Source organism: Triticum urartu, chromosome 3A, assembly GCF_056163025.1.
Source record: "Triticum urartu cultivar PI428250 chromosome 3A, HENAU_Tu73, whole genome shotgun sequence".
Lineage (NCBI taxonomy): Eukaryota > Viridiplantae > Streptophyta > Magnoliopsida > Poales > Poaceae > Triticum > Triticum urartu.
The window spans coordinates 199,818,893-199,837,725 of record NC_141875.1 but is presented as its reverse complement, the minus strand read 5'-3'; the positions used below and the strand labels follow the sequence as shown (position 1 = coordinate 199,837,725).

Genomic DNA, 18,833 nt, shown 5'->3' with positions numbered 1-18,833 from the left:
AATTAAATCAGCTAGCTAAATACGACCTCTGAATTAATATAGTGCAGTTTCATCTGTACACACTTTAACAGTTGCTGTTTCAGGATATGTCAAATTTCTCATTCATAGTTTGTTCACTCATACACTTTTTTTACAACTTCCACTATATTCCTAGTACAATCCATCTGGCATCAAACCAACTGTTGCAGCAATGCAGCATCAGATCAGCAATTCACCTGCCGCTATGTCAAACCGGCAGTACATTTCCTGAAGCAGTGTACTCTCAAAAGTGAGTACTACCTCTTAAAATGACGACATTACAGTTACTTCAAACTATCAAGCTTTGAAAGAACTCGTGCTCTAATCCAAGGTTGACAATGCCTAATCCTAGACGAACACAGCCCCATGCTGTCTGTAGAGCTTGAAAGAACCTTTTCAGTTTTCCTGTGCAAAACAATAAAAGAAATAAACATATAGCCTCTGAGGGACTATATGTACATTGAAAGAAGTGCAGAAGTGGAAATTGAGGCCACTAAAATTAATAAACAGTACTATGTTTATGCTAATTGTGCAGTTTGTGTTATATAATAATATGGTAACATCACAAAGATTTACATCATTATTTCTGTTAAGGCGACAACAACACAGTTAGTTTTTGTAGTATAACCTAACTGTATCCCATCGTTGTTTCCTTAGTTATTATTTATAAACTACTCCCTCCATGGAACGGAGGGAGTATTATCCTATTAGGACTTGATTTTGCTGAATTCACTGTTCTTCCTTCACAGGAAAGTCTAAACAACATCCTTAGATAGCAATCATAAAGTATCATGTTAGTTTGAATTTCATTTTATTATTGTCCATAACTCAAGCTCCAGAAGGCTTATTCTAGTTTCACTCTGGGATGGTGACTCTATAGCTCAGTTATTTGTTAGAACAGTGAGCAGTGAAGCTTACAACTTTGCCATAGGTTTTTTCAACAGTCCACTATCTAGTAGCAGTTACACATGGTCTATGAGTTTTTCAAGTTTGTCTTAATGATGATCTTCTTTGATTTATTTTGCCTTTTGCAGTAAAAGTACTATAAGAACCATACTATCATCTGCAGGTTTCGCTGTGTTTCCTCAATCTGCCTTATCATTGCTAAATGAAGATGGTGGGTATGCGGGAGAAAACAGTTCTAGACCACACATAATTTAAGTTAAACCATCTGCAGGTGTTTGTAATCACTTGAATCGATGTGAATACAGCAAAGTTTGTTTATGTTAATGCATATGAAAGCTTTAACTGACTGGAATTTTGATCTTTTTGCCCACTTTTGTTTTCTAAATAATGTACTGCTGTATATGCATACTCTAATTTTGTTTATGCCAAGCCATTCTCCTATGTTGATTCCAAGTTTATAAGATATAATAACATCAACCGATCCAGATATCACAAATAAATTATTCCCAAAGCACATTCTCCAATGCTAGACAACATTACCTATGCTGTGTTCCTCTTCCCGGGGCCTGGTTTCAGGACTTGTATTGAGATCAGATTCTGGCAGCTTTAGCATGCAACCATCCAGCTTTTCTTGAAGAGATCTTCTGGATCTCCCCTGATATGCAAGATTTTCATTCATATGTTTCTTTGTCTCGTTGGTGCTGCGATGTTCTCTTGATGGAGGACTGCATAATTCTTCTGTGGCGAAATGATTAACTGCCTTGGGTCGCTTTATATCCTTAGCATCGAGTGGTGGGGGTTGTAGGGTTAGTTCACTTTTTTCGTCCTGTGCTTGCTTACAACCTTTAGGCCCTTCAGTCTTAATTGGTGAAGGAATATTGAAAGTTTCTTCTTCAGTTACATTGGGAACAGTTAGAACCCTTTTGCTTTGGCATGTGCCAGCACTTTGAAGTATTTGTTGGTGGATCCAATTATCAATGTCTATAATACTCCTTTCTTCAGTTTTGTTCTGCATATTCTCTGATTCTGTAAGTTGCCATTCTTTGAAGGAAATGACTTGACCCTGTGATGGTTTCTCATGTTCTGAGAAAATCACCTGTTTGATCTCGTACTCTGATGCATCTTGGCTACATTCAGTCCCATCTAGTATGCTCGGTGTCCAATTCATGTCACTTGTCATGGAGATACTGCACTCAGAACTGCATTCTGACTGCCAAGTATCGGCATTTACTGGAAATCTTACAGATTCTGCATAGACGGAAGAAGGCCTTCTCTTTGGTGGCATTGGTGGTTTCATCCTGTTAATACTGGGAACATTATTGTTTAAACCTATCCTGTGCTGGCTAGCAGCAGTTGGCTTCATGAACCTTGGTAACCCACGCGGAACTTCTCTGTGATTCTTCAGACTTCTTACATTCTTTGACATGTCAATCTTGAGTTCCTGAGTGGATGGATGTGAAGTTGCAAAATTTGTGCTAGCAGATGTTTGAGGCCCTCTCAAATGTTCCACTGTATCCTCGAGCTTCTTAATTTCTCTTCTAATATTGTCACATTCTTGTTCCAAATTACTGACCGTCTGTTCTAACTCCTTTAAGAAATCTTCCTTCCTTGTTTTTACCTCCTGATTGATATCAAAATATTATCTATCTTGTAGCAAGAGTGTTATCAAGTAGATAAAAACTTAAACCCATATCTAAAATTGTTGGGTTACTCATGGTGTGTGCATGAATGCATACCATTGTGTTAATTTCTGGAATGTTCATTAATTTGGCAGATCTAAATGAGCCTCAGATCGGCTGAGTTGTCATTTTATCAATCGAAATGTTTTGGCATGAACTTCGAATTGACTAAACCACGCAATATTTGACCCATAAGCTCGTAGAAATGATGAATACCATTATCTTTTTCTTGGATGTATATTCATGTTAGTGATAATTGCAAAAACTTACTGGCGATTCTTCACTTTCTAGACGGATACTTCTCACTCTTGTTGCAAAACCCAAGGTACAAACGGTCTCGCACAAATCATTCTCATTTGGTCTAATATGGACAAGCATCAATGTTTTGGACTCGCATCCTGTGAACATGAATACAGCATGGTGAGCTACACGAAATCTAGGTTTATAAAACAAGAAAGTTAAAAACTTCCTTCAAAACATTCAGTGAGGCTCTGTTTACCTAGAGAATCTCTCAGAACTTGTGTAAGCTTACTATTCCTGCAAAATCAAAGAAGTGGAAGGTATCACTGTCTTCAACTTTAATGGTAAAACAACAATCATTTGTGCCAACTGTCAAACATGAGCATGGTGAATTTCACATACCTGTAAGGTACATGAGGTTTTTTAGTCTGTAGTGCATCAATCACATCCCCTAGGGCTGACAATGACAAATTTATGGCTTTGCCTTCCTTCAGCCTTTTACCAGTTGCTTTGGTCTTTACAAGTCTCTCACTTCCACCTAGATCAATCATCCATATTTTGTTTCTTGCTTTTTTCCTCTCAGGTGCATCAAAGGAGGTCAATGAAATGCGAATCAAACTGTTGCATAAATGAATACAAAAAATATAAGCTTCAGGTTAGCAATCCATCCGTCCTGTTCTCTTTCTAAAATCAGTCATTTTTCTTTACACAAGCATAGTAGGGTTTAGTGAGCATTTGGTCTCCACTTCTGATTCAGGACCTCTTTTAGCCAGGTGCAACCATGGTTAATGTCTTCTCAATTGTTATGAAAGAAGGCATGCTTTCTTCAATAAAATAAATAAATACGTTTTTTACCAAGAATAAAATAAATAAATACGTTACCAGTGAGATCTACTTGATGTAGAATTAGCCATAGTGGAAGCTGTTGATCTAAGACGGGTCCCCACACCATATAATCTTTTCACTTCTTGAAAATTATTCACGGTAACTGCCACTAGATTTTCAATCTCAATGCCACCATCAGGATCCGTTTTAATAGAGAGGCTGTATGCAGAGATGCATTAAATAATTTTCTACATAGAAAGAAAGAAACTGACAAGGTGTGAAGATATACAGAATTAGTTAACCTGCACTATCGGAAAACATAGGAACTACCCAAACAATTCATGTAGATGATGTACGATTCTCTTTCTCTTCCCTAAATAAAATGGTTCTATTTCCTAGGAAATGACTCTTTCATTTTGATCCCCAATGGCTCTCTATCATTTTGATCCTTAATAATGGCATAAAAAAGTAAAAGTTGGATTCTCCACACATATTTCTTGATTGACTATATATTTATGGTTTTTACAGTGTTCAAGAAATCATGATAACGTTCATATGTTGGCTCTGTTACACCATTATGCAGGGTAGGATAGGAACAAAACAAGTAAGCACTCACATGACAATATTAATTGATCTAAACAATACCACATTGACATGAGATATATCTTCTTAAGTTCATATATTTACATGAGGCCCTTTTAGTATTTGAGCCAAGAACCTACACAGGCATTTGGGCTTGATCTGGAAAGCATAGTGCCCCAGTCGATACCTGACAGCCTCATACCTATGCAAAGACATGCTACCCAAAATTTTGCATAATATTGACAACTCAACAGAGCAAGCTCTCGTGTCATTATATTGGAAACAAGGGTACAACTTATCCAGAAATGGCATCCAACATGATTGGAATGGTGTCCAACACCTCCTTAAAATATCAAACAATAACTATAATACATTTTAGTTATGTGGATTTAAGATAATTAGGCAACAGGCACCCAACTGACAGTTGTTACTTGTGCATTGCTGTTACTACATCACAGTCAGGATTCAGGAGCTGGCTCGAACTTTCATTGTCTTCTATTTGTTACAAGTGGGAGTTCAGAACCAGCATATCTTGATATTTAGTAATATGTATCTTTAGCTATTCTGGTAATAAACCATACTGTAAAAGAAACCCTGTTATTTGAAAGCAGTCCATTCTCCTTCTATCAAGTTTAGAAAATTACCTCGGAACATTCTTTAACCCATTGGTCTTGCTTCCTGGAACTAGTAGATCTCGTAGGTTTCCCATATATATCTCGAGCATGCTGAAAGTGAACTGAAATCTGCTGTTGCTCTCTGAAGCTCGATCAAACAGTACTTGAATCCCACGTGGTATGACACCCAAATCTTTAGGCTTGCCTTCCTAATTCATATGGTAATGAATTGTAACTAAACATTAGCCTTTCAGTCTGTCTGGGGTGTTTGAACTGTGAACTTTTTGTTTATTTTTGTTTGCGGAAAGAGGGAGGGAAAGTGGTGGATGAAGTACATCTTACCATTGTATAAGTTTTTCCACTACCTGTCTGACCATAGGCAAATATGCAAACGTTGTAGCCATCTATAGCTGATTTTATCACTGGTTCGACCTCAGAAAATACATCACCTGGAGAAGCAAACTATCTTCAGTAGACTTGAATTCAAACAATCAAGAAAGGATGGCTCCTATTAAAAATCTGATGAAATACCTAATACCTTGTGTTGAGCATGGGTCGAAAACCTTATCGAACTTGTATTGCTTTGTCTTGGTTTCAGCAACTTTTAAGAAAACATTACTCTCATCAAGGGTGAACATGGTTCTGGAGCTGTAACTTTCTTCATGGTTGAAAGGCCTCATACGACAGAACACCCTTATACTTCCTGGGGAATAAGGCATGATAATTAACAGATAGGCAAACCCATTTTTCTTTCTTGAAGTATACTAACCAAACGCAATTAAATTCCTGGGAGTAGAAAATTCGACAAAAGTTCTACCTTTCAAGTCCAAATAGTTATTTAGTGACTCTCTCTTCTGCAGTGTTTTCTGCTTTAGTTGGGCACCCAGTGAAACCATTTCATCTGTCATATGATAAAAGAAGAACAATAATAGTTTCAGGAATGCCTGGAGGTTTTGAGGTCAAGAATTAGAAGTACATACCTTGAATCTTTGCAACTTTAATGTCTAATTCTGTGTCATCACACTCAAATACATTTTGAGCCTCCTCTTCCATTACTTTCTGTGGTTTGGTTGGTGTCAACTCCTTGAGGATGTGGGACACTGATTCAATCCAACTGGGTGTGAGGTACTTGTTGAACCCCTTGAGGGATGACAATGTATCCGGTAGACTCTGCATGGTTTTCCCTGACTGCCCTTCCATGTATGATGCCTAGCAAGTTATCACCAAGAACCAGGATTGATGATGGCTATCCTGCTGCTCCTGTTTCATTCTTTGCTGGTGACACCGCCTGCCATTTGGAATGAGATTCTCAAATTTTATAGAAAAGAAAACAGAGTGACGCTGTGTCAAAGTCAGAAGCAATTCAAACTAGACGGTTTCAGCATGCCGAGTCTACCACATGTAGTTGACTGACATCCAAGACCTCTCGTATTATTTTCTAATAATAATCCTTTTTCTGACCAAGTATTTTGCAGTTAGACTTGAGAAGCATACAAAAAGAATGCCGCGAAGAAATTTGAAGACACCAGATCTATAGAACATATGAACGAGAAATTGGTAGCTCATACCTGCACTTCCATACCGCATCAAATGCTTAGAGTGTGCAAGAGCAAAGGGAGCAGTTGCCTTCAGCGGAACCCATACATTGTTTAAATCCTTGTTGGAGTTCCCAGGTCTCTATCACTTTTCAAGGAAAAGGTCAGTTCTACTTCAGAGCCGCCAACTACTACATTTCCTAGGTTAGATGAAACGGAGACCATCATCATGAAGCAAGGCAAAAGAAAGGATACATTGCTTATTCTTGCAGAGTGATTCAAGTGTCAAAGAAGGTTTCCAAGCATTGGAAGAGAGGAAACTTTGCAATACCTCAATTCCTCAACTAGCTCTTTCCCTCCAAGGATCGCCGTGTCACTATCAAAGATGACAGCGCCCAACTACAAACCAGTGGCTGCAATTCTACATCATCATATGCAAGTATGTTCTGGTTGTTTCAGCATTTTGAACCTTGGCAGTAGAGTCCGCCATAGCTGCCACCTCCATAGAAGTTCCTGCAGCTAACAGATCAGTCAAGAGGACTCGGAGGATGGAGATAACATAACCATGGGGCTGCTGCTTCAACTGGCAAAACAAAGCATATGCACCATACCTGGGATCTTTTGGTCAAGGGAGCTCAAATCCAGTCAAAACCGATAGCAGCTCAGTAGCCCCCGCTCTGTGCGCGTTTGAGTGTCTGCTTCAGAGAGAGATGGAGAGGCAGGGGAGAGAGAGGAACAGACAGAGAGACCGAGACAGAGGGAGGCGAGAGAGGGAGAGAGGTGATGGTGATTAAGTATGACAGATTCTGTGCTCTGGCGTATGGCGACAATATTTAATGGGTGGATGTTGTTTGGCAAATGAAATAATCACTCCTGTTCTGCTGTCATCGAGGAGCTCACCCACCATGTGCCATGCCGAGCTTTTCAGAGAGGCCGCGGCAGGTGGGTCTGCGCCTCAAAAATGCTGGGGTTCGCATCAATCTTGTGATCATCGCTCAAAACAAAAGGCCATGCCAGTATTTTTCAGCCAGCTCGTACTACTGTGCTCGCAGCAGCACTGTTCCCGATCATGTCAGCGGGAACTGATAGTGTGGTGCGTTCTGGCATTGGTTCATGCACGAGATGCTCCCAGTCTTTCTGATGACCACGTACGTTCATCATATACATCAATACATGTGCTACTTGTTTTCTTTTAACCCCCTTTGGGGTTCTCTTATCTGGTTGTGATCATAAAATGATCTTGTACTGTACATTACTCAGTACTGGTGCCTTCCATGGACCGTAGAGTAGAAATGAAGCAGCTAGCTATGAATGTCTTGCAATATAATTCTTGTGTGCAGCTAGGTGTCTGCTGATAAAAAATAACCCAGTGAGGCAATTACAATTTATATTATTTTCTAGACAATCCAGTGAGGCAATCAAGCAAGGACATAGATGATTGTGCTGATATGTGGGTCTCAACAGGGAAATCTCACCGGTGAGGCAGTGACCAACTGTGGACTAATAAATCAAGGGCCCACCACTGAGAGCTTTATAGCTTGTCACCATCCTTAATTACTAAGGAATTGTATCTTCGAGTATGCTTTGCTGTCCAACACAAAAAGAGAGAAGTTAACCGACTACATATACTGGTACGCAAAGGGCACTAGTACTCTCTGAAAGTTCCCCCAGCTATGCAAGGGCTTGTATTTGTTTTGTTTATGCAGATTGCCATGTCTGTGGCTGATCAAGCTCGGCGATTCCTGGGCACAGAAAACTGATAAATGATAGTACCAAGGATCTCTTTATAGATCCGGGGAGATAAGATGAACTGGAGCCATGCCATAAGAATCGTATGATCATGAGTACAGTACTTGTCTACACTCCTATGCATGGCCCAGAGTCTTCCTGGCTCCCTTGTCTCTCGCTGGCAAGCACGTTTTGAGCCCCCAAGTGAGTAAAGACATGACCAGTTTTTTTTTGTTCTTAAAAAAAAGGAAGGGGAAAGACATGAACATGTTGATGGCCACATGTGGGATGGAGGATATGCCACCAAAATCGATGGACATCGCACAAAGAGCAAAAGAATGACCATTAAGGAAAATCCAAGTGACTTATTGAGATCATATAATGTCTTCAAAACAATAATATCAAGTAGTGTTAAAAAAACATCAAGTATAGAAGAATTGGAAGGTAAAAAGAAAAATGTCTGCACTAGCCCCAGACTCATTTGGTGACATATCGATAGTTGGAATGTTATATGTTTTTGCTTCTTCTCATTACATATTTCCAACTGATAGGCTGATTTTATAAATACTCCTATATCAGTAGCATGCATCTTTCTCTCAACCACCTTGTTAGCCTCATCAATGGATCTCTTTGGACCTTGCTAGCCAGCGACGGTGGACCGAGGTGCATGCATATATGTTAATGTGTGAATTGCAAGTACTTGGTGCCAGAGGTGCTTGCATTATAGTTTAAGACATGCATGCATGTTGTTGGAGGGGATTTGTGGCAATGCAGGGGCGGGGGCACTGACCCCATTTTTTTCTTTTGGCTTTCAATTTTTAGTCTTTTATATCTTTTGAACCAAAAAGTCCAAATTAAGTTTCGTTTGCATTTTCGTGTTTTTCTAATATAGTACGGCTGTAGACGCTCACATAACACATACACACACACACTTCATATTCGTGTTTCTTGTTATGAGGGCTTTCAAAAAAGATCCAGTATGAATACGTTTCGACGTCTTTTTAAAAACTTGTTTAAGTTTCAACTGATGAAACTTGGTAAGATCGAATGATAAAATCACAAGTTTCACAAACTAGAACTTAAAACTTGGTGTGCGGAATCCAATAACTTTACAAATCGCGAGGCAATCGGACGATCGGGCACGGCTGGGCAGTTGCGTGCCCCTTTGAGTTACCGCACCTTGTTGATATATATACTATATATTTAGTACTGGTTACTGATCAAACCCGCCTCATACGTCAGGCAGGCCTGTCCGGTCGTGAAATTTTGATCCAGACGGGCGCCTCAAACGGGCCTCAAACTTCCGGGCTGACCCTCATATCCGGCCCTAATATGGGACGGATATGGGGGCGCCTGGGCACGCATGGGCACGCCCGCCATGTCGGATCCACCCACGCTGACCCACCTGACCCCACATATATTCCTCGTCATCTGCTCGCCAGACCAAACCCTAGCCACTTCACTCCACTCCCCTCTGCCACCCAAGCTCGTCTTCGGCGCCGTTTGGCCGTCTCCGACATGGCGGGCATCGGATCCGAGACGTTCACCTCCAGATCCGTCGACCCCGAGCTCATCCCACGTAGCCCCGAGGAGGAGATGGTCGTCCGGCTTGCGCTCCGCCGCTCTCGGGAGGAGGCCCGTGCACGGCAACGCTCAGACTCCTTCCGTCGGAAATCCATTGCATCGCTCAAATGGATTATGGATCCGACGCTAGGGCAACCGTCGCTGCCTCACCAGAGGCGATGCGGTCCGTCTGGCGTCCAAATGCGGTGGTAGACGTGCAACCCTTCCGTTGGCGCACCGAGGCCATGGACGCACCGTGGGCGTCATCCGACGCAAATATGGCGCAACAACGAGCACAGGACATGGCGGCAGTGGACGTCGGCCAGGTAGAGGCACATTCTCCGACGCCCTGTGCGGTGCACCAGTCCGGGCGCCGCAACCGCGTCGTGGTGGACGTCGCCGGCTCGTCCCAGGACGGATCCATCATTGATCTGACGTCCACCGGCACCCAACAGGTTACGGGCTCGGACGAGGAAGAGTAGGGTATGGGAGACGGCGGCGCCTTGAGTCCCGTGAGCCGGCTCGTGTCCCATGCCCTACTTTACCTTGCCAGCATCCGGGCCAACACTCTGGGAGCGCAGCCGGCCGCCGGATATGGCCACGGCGACCGGACGAGCTCCATTTAAAGATCGCTACGTTGCATGTAATAATATGAATTTGAGGTTTTTAATTTGAGATATTCAAATGTGGATTGCATTATTTAAGGAGGGAAGTCCGGTAGTAGATGCTCTAACTCATCGGAATGAAGTGTCACTTTAGGCAGAAGCTAAAAAGTTGAATTAGTTGGACAAGGTTAGCGTGAACATGCATATCACATTTACGGTCGATTAGAACATCAAATTAGATAGCACGCCAATGTCCCTACAAATCAACTGTCACAAAATGGTTTAAAAGTATTCGGCAACTTGCCAACAAAGGAGTATTTTGCATCAGGGGACACATATTGTTTGAAACTTGTGTATAAACAACGAGCATATGAATATGTGATGGCATAATTATGATGTGGTCTCATACCACTTCAGATGTAATAACAAGTACAACTCAGAAAAAAAATGTAATAACAAGGCAAGAATGCTATTGTACATGTTCCTTTTTTGTGGGAAAACTTTCAATCTATTCATTTTCAATCATGGCAATACAACGAACACCAGAAATAATAAAAAATGCATCCAGATCCATAGACCACCTAGCGACGATTACAAGTACTGAAGCGAGCCGAAGGTGCTCTGCCGTCATCGCCCCTCCCTCGTCAGAGCCGGGCAAAACATGCTGTAGTAGATAGTTGTGAAGTCGTTGTGCTGAAGCCATATAAAATCAGCGCACCAGAACAACAACCGCCATCGATATTGTGCATGTTGGCTCAAAAGAGAGAAAAGGAGATACCATAGGCCATATATTATAGATAGAACCAAAAGAGGCAAGCAAATCCTTACAAACCTATTATCAAACATCATTGGACATACGCTAACAAGCAAGCATTGCTTAACACCTACTCACGGCAAGTGAATAAGTTCCAGTAACATCATACGTGCACCAACCAGTTGGATAGAACACCCCTAAAGATTATTAGCCTTTCATAGAACTTTAAGCATGCCATAAACAAAAAAAATATCAACATGTATACCATGAACCTTCCCGGTATAGCACAGATAGCCAGTTATGTGACCATATCAAGAACAAACGTAGCAAGGAAAAAACTAAAGAAATGTTAATTTACACAATTATTTTTGTACAAATATTTATTGTGCTCGCCCAAGCGATACGTAGAGCGACATCAGCCTTCCGACGCCACCAGCCTCCCTTCCCTCTACCTTCTCTTCACATCACCGGAGGACGACATCAGGCGAAGCAATAGCAAGAAAAAAAGGAATGGTCAAATTACATGTTTATTTTTGTATGAATGCCGGTTCTGCTCGCCTGAACGATATGCAGAGCGAGTTCAGCTTTCTACCGCCATCATCCTCCCTTCCGCCTCCCTTCTCTTCACATTGTCGGAGGAAAACGTCAGACGAAGCAATAGCAAGAAAAAACAAAAAGAACGGTTAATTTACACAGTTATTTTTGTATGAACACCGGTTCTACTCGCCCAAGCGATATGTAGAGCGACCTAAGCCTTCCGCCGCCACCAACCTCCCTTCCCTCTCCATTCTCTTCACCATCATCGGACATTGGGTGAAGCCTCGTGCGGCGGATAGATGCGGTAGGGTCCTCTCCCCAGTGAGCCTATGATTTAGATCACCTGGCCTTTTGTTTGGTGCGGTAGAGTGCAAGCGTAGACTGCATTGGCATGGTGTGAGAATGGCAATCTTGTGACTCTATTATTGCCTCTGATAGATCTTGGCAGTGGAGGTTGCAGGCCAGTGAAATGAAAGCCATCAAATGTGTCTCTCTTCTTCGCGTCGGTAGTCCAGGACGACGACTTGTTTTCACTCTTTGATTTGCTTTGATCTTTGAGGATTGACGGACATGTGACAGCGAGAAATCCCAACTTGGCATTGGTTGATGTAGACAACAACAATGCATGTGACTCGCTTCTCCTCCTTGGAGGCGTTATCATGGCACTATTTGTGCCCTCCTCGAGAAATGGGGTAAATCCTAGTCTCGGTTCGTCGGGCCAGGCAACGGTGGAACCATGACATTATTCCCTCCTTGGAGGCATTGCCGAGTTGAATGTTGAGTACAGAGAGTGGCAACCAGAGTTTCCATGTCTCGCCGGTTAGGCTTGGTGGCTGCTACTAAGGGCATGGACCTCCTGGGCGTAAATGTACGCTGCTGTCGGTGCCTTCTAAGAGGAATCTTCCTTGGGTCTTGTTTCCCACTTGTTGACTCCTCCTAGGTGCTCGAGTGGAGAGTACATTGACCCAACCTGCCCTGGAGTCATGGTTGTGATTTCTTAGGTGTCCAACACTGATCGTGGCACGTCCTTGATGATATCTCTCCCGCCCCTCGCTATTCGTGGCGAGAGGTTGGACAAGGCGCAATGTCTGCCTTCCCGGCCCCTACGGAGTCATGGGCTGCCCTCAGGACAACCGCTAAAATGACGTGCACTGCTACATCATGGCGAGGCGGAAGAGGTCATGGTAATTTTCAATCATGCAGGCCTTGGAGGGGAGAGTGTCGGATGGTGCTAGGAATTCCGTGCTTGCAGCAAAAATTCAGGTGATGCAGAGGGATGATGAATCTTCTCCAACCCCTATCGTCCACCCTTGATGCCGCCGGTAGCGTACTCCCACCGCCAATCCATGGGCACAACGCTGGCGCCTTTGAGTCCAACACCGTCCACTTTACCCTCAAGCACCCTCGAAATCGGTTCGATCTCGTCGTCGTAGCTCTAGCAGCTTGCTTGTCTATTTTCTCTACTTCCTGATCCTATGATACATGGGCATGATTCGCTAGGTATGTGGGTTAGGAGAGAGTTGGTTTTATAGATCTCTTTCGACAGGTATCATGCATGGAGTGAAAAGAGATTTTCTGAGGACTCGATGGATATCTTACGTGGGGTGGAAATCGAGTTGGTTCACATGGGTTATCATACATGTAAAACCAATCTACTTAGTTTTACGGCTTTTGTCTTCATGTTGCCTTTTCAGGTTTTTTCCACTTATGGGTGACATTGAGGGTAATTTTCGTCAGCTACACGAGATGGACGAAGAAATGGAAGAAATTTCTGTATTAGTAGGTATAGAAGTAGGCGCAGGCCTTCGTTCTAAAAAACCACGGTCTAGTACCTTGCCTCATTGTGCGCCGTGAGGGCATCTAGCTCAACACCAAGCCGGACAGGTTGATCCGGTGGACTAAGGATTGGCACTACTCATCCAAATCATGCTACTCGGTCCTATTCTCGAGCTCCCGTAGACTGACATGGCAGTGCTGACGCGCCATACAAAGTGAAGTAGTTTTTTTTTAAGATCCATCATTTGCTAGTGTTCCATATCAAGTGAAGTAGTTGGGGCAGTTGAAGATGTTGTTAGTCACTCTTGAAGCTCAAAGTTAAAGTCTGACAACTTAAATAACGAGAGAAGCTCAAGGCCTTTACATAATGGACATCCCTCAATAGCAGTCAGTTTTGTAAACTCCATCTTTTTCAAGAAAACATGAAGCTAACCGGTTGTAGCATATCCGAGCAATGCCTTCTACTCCCTCTGTTCCGAATTACTTGTCTTGGATTTGTCTAGATACGAAGGTATCTAGCACTAAAATGAGTCTAGATACATCCGTATCTAGACAAATCCAAAACAAATAATTCGGAACGGAGGGAGTATAAGGTAACGACGCAAAAACATCGTTATACACATGAACATTGTCAGAACTAATTCAGATTAGACCTACGCTCTTGGCATTGCATTGGGTTAAATACCAATATCACAAGATAATGGCATTGAGATTGAATGCCAATATTTTTGTTTGGAGGTTTAGGTATTCAGAACAGAGACCTGATATTGAGGTTGAGTGCCAAATGATGTTTGGATGGTCAAATAATATACCAGGGTGAAGGTCGCTGAAGAGAGAGATGAGGTGGACTGCTATCTCCTTCATGAGCGCCCCCAGAGAGAGACCTCCGGCAAGCCCCGGAAGGACCAGTCCAGGAAAAGGACTTCGAGTGAGGTGCCGTTCTTGCAGTACCGGAAAAGTGGCAGTGCAGCGAAGGTGTCTGGGTAGTCGGCGGTTGAGGCCTGGGACAGGGCCCGGGTAGCCCATCCCATCCTCCTCTTGTCCAGCGGCCGGCGCCACCTCCCGCCCCACCACGCTCACTTTTCCTTTTCTCCCTCCCGGTAGAGCAGTTCCCTCTCATCTCTCTCTTCTGTGCATCCTAGGTTGGGGATCCTGTTCACACAATGGGAGAGATCCCTGTTCACACAATGGGAGATCCCGCAGCTGCTTACCTGCTACTCGGGCCGTATGGGAGAGACCTACTGTCTCGAACGGGGATGGGAGGATGACGCTCGTTTCGGTTGCAAACAAGTACGCTATCCCGAATACTCAGCGATGTCGAGCGCGGACCCTTTGATAAGACCGGAACCCCGATGGCAAGTTTCGATCTGTTGCTGTGGTCCGATCTTTCACGACACTCCAGCACTAGCAGTAACAACCTCTCGCCCGCGCACGCGATGTACACGAAGTAGAGGATTTGAACCTTGCGACCCAGCACGAGAAAACCAATCTCGACGAAGGTACTCACGCGCAAAACAATTTCCACGAAAAGAAATCGCAACATAGAGGTTTTCCAAAGATTCCTCCAAAACTTGATACGGGTGTCTACCCTGAAAAACACATCGTGTCTATTTCATATAAAAATAACCTGACCCTTCTACAACGACGCACACCTAGGCTTTATAGAAGTAGCCAACCTGAAACACACGCACACCTAAAAGGTTTCCAAAAGACACACGTACACATATTTCCTAATCTGTAGACTCTTTCTTAGTTTAAACTAACTCCAGGATCGGCAAGCTTGGTGGGCCCCATCCAATCTCCTTTAAACATGTAAAATCCACGTGAGTAACTTCCTGATGCTCGTGATCTTTTCTGGTCGTCGACCCCAACAGAAGTAGTAGTAATTCCGCTCTCTATTTTTAACAACCGATGCAATCTTTGATTTCCTTCTGATTAATATATATGTGTTTGCTTTCCAAATTTCTTGACACAATATCTGTGCTGGTGCTCTCGGGATCTCAGAAAAAGAAGCTTCATCACTTAATGATTCATACTTATAGGAGTCCTGTGTATATTGCCTTCCTAGTAATTTGTTTCCTTGGCAAACTGGCATGCATGCATGTAGCTGACCTTTCTTTGCTTGATCCGTACCATGCAACCAACTAGAATGCATGCACATGACTTCAACTAGGCATGCAACCTTCTCCTGGTAGTTCTCACCAAAACTATTGTATTTTGGTACGTATAAATCTCTGCGCTCTAATTCATTGACCCGTGGAAAACTTTTATAAACATTGAGAACACTCACATTAATCGTGGCCGCATTACCCTTCGAGTTGGGCCGCTAGCTTTTTGCTTGCGGGACTGGTCGCTCGATATCGAGCCCGAATGCCAGAGCTGAATGCCAAGATTAAGCAAACGGTGATATTCGGGATATTCAACCCAAACGAATGCCAATACTCAATACTAGGCCCGAATGCAAACATCCAAACACAGTGCTAGGGTTTTCGCAGAGGGGCTAAAAGATGATTGAGTGCATATGGTGTTGATCTTGACTATGTACATCATCCTAACTATGCAAAAACCAGCTATGCCCTCATTGAATTGATAAAATTCACCATTTGACAAAAAAAAAAGCTAGTTGCTCTACTCGAAATTTAATCGGAAATACTGAACTGAAATATGCTTAGCTAGGAACCCGGAATTCCCAACCTTCCCCGTCCCTTCCAAACCCACTGACATCAGGGCCCGCGGTTGCCCGTAGGGCGCTGGCGCCCGACCCGAGGTAGCCATGGAGTGCCATGAAGAGCCTTTCCTTCTCCAGCTCCTCTATGCCCATCCTCCTTGATCTCTGCTTCCTCACGCCGCCGCCGAGCGTCGATCCCTGCGGTGCCCAATTGGCCTTCCTTCTAGCGCCGGCAATGCCGCCGCGCTGCCCTCCTCCGATGGGCACGGGCACGGAATCGAGGCCCATGAGCTTGGCCACGACGCCGGGCTTGCACCACACCACGCTCTCCCCAGCCACCGTGGACGGCATCCGCAGTGTCCGCTCCAGGTCCATCTCGTAGCCTTCCATACCGCACTCTTTCGCTCTGCAGTGCCCCGCGCCGGCGGCGGCGCAGCAGACTGACGCCCTCCGGTGCCGACTGCCGTCGCGGTCTGCAGGGATGTTTCGGCTATCTCGGAGCACGGGGCCGGCGACGCCCATGCCCTCGTGGTAGCTGCTGAACGACGCGCGGCACATGGCGTCCCGGCCGTCGAGGGAGAAGCGCGGGTACTGGCTGAGCGCGTCCCGCGCTGAGCGGAGCACGTGGTCGGAGCTGTTCACGCACGACATGCGGCGAGGGTGGTAGCGGTCCTCCTCCAGCACTGCCGCCGCCACGCGCCGCGCCTTTCTGGCCGCCGCGGCCTCCTCCTCCAGGTCCAGCTGCAGGATCATCTGTTCCAGGGTGACAGCGGCCGCCGCATGCGGGCCTCCACCGGTGGTCGCCTCGCTCTCGGCCGCGCAGGAGCCCACGACGGACGACGGCACGGTCATGAAGGAAGACGACGCTGCGTCGGCATCGGCACCCCCGCTGGCCAGCTGCTGGTGGTCGATGCTGGCGTGGAGGTGCTGCTGTGTGGACGTGGAGCCGACGCCATGGCAGAAGCCGCGGATGCCGCGGCGCATCGTCCTGGAGGCGACCACGAGCGGGTTCCTGAGGAGGAAGAGCGTGCCGGGCTGCTGCAGCTGGTGCTCCCTCATGTCATGGCCGGCCGGTGCATGCTCTGCTAGTTGAACAGCCTCTGTACAATGCGCGCTCAGCGCGGCTATTCGTGCGTGCGCGCTCGCTTGAGGCTCGCCTGCCCGTGACCCTGTTTAAACTGGACGGAACGGTGCATCGGGGCGTGCACACGAGAGCAAATTAAGTGAGTGTCATGGATCGCGCGGTGGTGCAACAATGGGGATCACATGAGAGAAACTGCAGGGAGGGAGTCAAAAGAAAAACAGGTTCACATGGGAAAGTATGTGGGGGAGCGGCCTACGACAAACATAGAGAAAGAGTGTTTCATAGAGCAATCTCCAATAGGTCAAAAGTACCTTTCTAATCCCGAGCTCAAATACTCCTGGTTTGAACAGCAAAATTAAAAAAATTAAAAAATTCTGATTTTTTGTGGCAAACTTTAAGAAATGTTTGAAGTGCATGTAAATTATTACCATGAAATCACATTGGTGAAAGTTGTGGCAAAAAATTCTGTGCAACAAAATGCGTTTGAAAGTAACATTTTCAGGGCATCGATTTTGTTTTTTTACCACACCTTGCACCGACGTGATTTCATGATGCTTTTTTGCATGCACTCAAAACATTCCTTAAAGAAATTTTTGTCTATTTTTTAATTTACTATTCATCCTGGAGCATTTGAGCTCAAGATTAGAAACTCCACGTCCCGGTAGGTGCCCTATAATAGGCCACCAAATTGTGGTTGGATCAAAATTTGCAATTTTACAAAATCCAGAAACGTCTAACTCCAATAGATGCCTAAAAATAGGTGTGCAAAATACATCACGGTTGTCTTTTTGTGGGTGCCTATTTTATGACACCCATTGGAGCATCAGAGTGATGTAAAACAACACTTGGTGTTCCAAATTTGTAGGGTCCCCCTTGTGTTGCAAAAGTTGCTCCAACCGACCAAGTGTTACAAATTTTGCAACACTTGGTGTTGTGTTTTGCAAGTGTTGTAAATTTGGAGCAATGTTGCCCCTCGTGATGTAAAAAGTGGTCCTGCCCTGTTTTAGGGCACCTATTGGAGATGCTCTTATGGCCTTTGTTGTTCTTGAATATTAAAGTTTTAGATTTTACAGAAGTACATATTTTGAAAAAAGTGATGACTCATTTCAAATATTTGAATCTTTTTCGTCATAAGTTCATAATTATTTCAGTAAAAGTTCTAGACACCATTGAAAAATGTTCAATAAAATTCCATACTTTTCAAAGATGTTCAAACATATTTACACCAATTTCAGACTTTTCACAAATATCATGAAATTTATTTGTTTAAAAATCATAAATTCCAAATGTATTTGATGCATTTTAACCCAACTTAGACCCATAAATTATTAACAAAATATTGTAATGAAACTTTATTCTCTTCAAATAATGTTCAAAGAAGGTTCACACATCAACTCCAATGGACCCAAAACATGTTGACACGAATTTTAGTCATGTTCTAGACTTCACTCACATATATTTCATTGAAATTTTATTGTTTTGAAAATGTTCCGGTCAATGTTCACATCAATCTAATGGATTTGAAACATCTTTACATCTATTTGTGTCATGTTTCAATAGATTTTAGAAACGTCCAGGCATGTTACATTTTGTTCTCGGTTATGTATTGATGAATTTCGGAAACACAAGAGACATTTACACACAAATTACACAAAGTTGGACCTTCTTTCCACAAATAAAAAGTCAATCATATTTCATTTAGTAATATTTCAACAAATT

General features: G+C 43.8%; 2 protein-coding genes across 4 annotated transcripts; both read right to left on the bottom strand.

Moving 5' to 3' along the window:
• Positions 1-16: 16 nt before the first annotated feature.
• LOC125543603 (P-loop containing nucleoside triphosphate hydrolases superfamily protein) lies at positions 17-8,008 on the bottom strand. Of its 3 annotated transcripts, none has more exons than XM_087546790.1 (15): positions 7,875-8,008; positions 7,011-7,747; positions 6,731-6,912; positions 6,433-6,599; positions 5,845-6,152; positions 5,682-5,765; positions 5,403-5,567; positions 5,207-5,313; positions 4,895-5,073; positions 3,726-3,887; positions 3,246-3,461; positions 3,103-3,140; positions 2,874-3,001; positions 1,465-2,545; positions 17-423 (listed from the first exon to the last, which is right to left on the bottom strand). In XM_087546790.1, exons 5-15 carry the CDS (start codon positions 6,062-6,064, stop codon positions 308-310), a joined length of 2,496 nt encoding a protein of 831 aa, XP_087402916.1. In that variant the 5' UTR covers positions 6,065-6,152; positions 6,433-6,599; positions 6,731-6,912; positions 7,011-7,747; positions 7,875-8,008; the 3' UTR covers positions 17-307. The 3 variants fall into 3 exon arrangements, with proteins under 3 accessions (XP_087402916.1, XP_048562954.1, XP_048562955.1); XM_048706997.2 differs by having other exon boundaries at positions 6,433-6,547; XM_048706998.2 differs by having other exon boundaries at positions 6,433-6,541.
• Positions 8,009-15,865: 7,857 nt separating this feature from the next.
• LOC125548268 (uncharacterized) lies at positions 15,866-17,237 on the bottom strand. The gene has a single exon (XM_048711918.2). The coding sequence runs from the start codon at positions 17,087-17,089 to the stop codon at positions 16,031-16,033; it is 1,059 nt and encodes a 352-aa protein (XP_048567875.1). The 5' UTR covers positions 17,090-17,237; the 3' UTR covers positions 15,866-16,030.
• Positions 17,238-18,833: the final 1,596 nt, after the last annotated feature.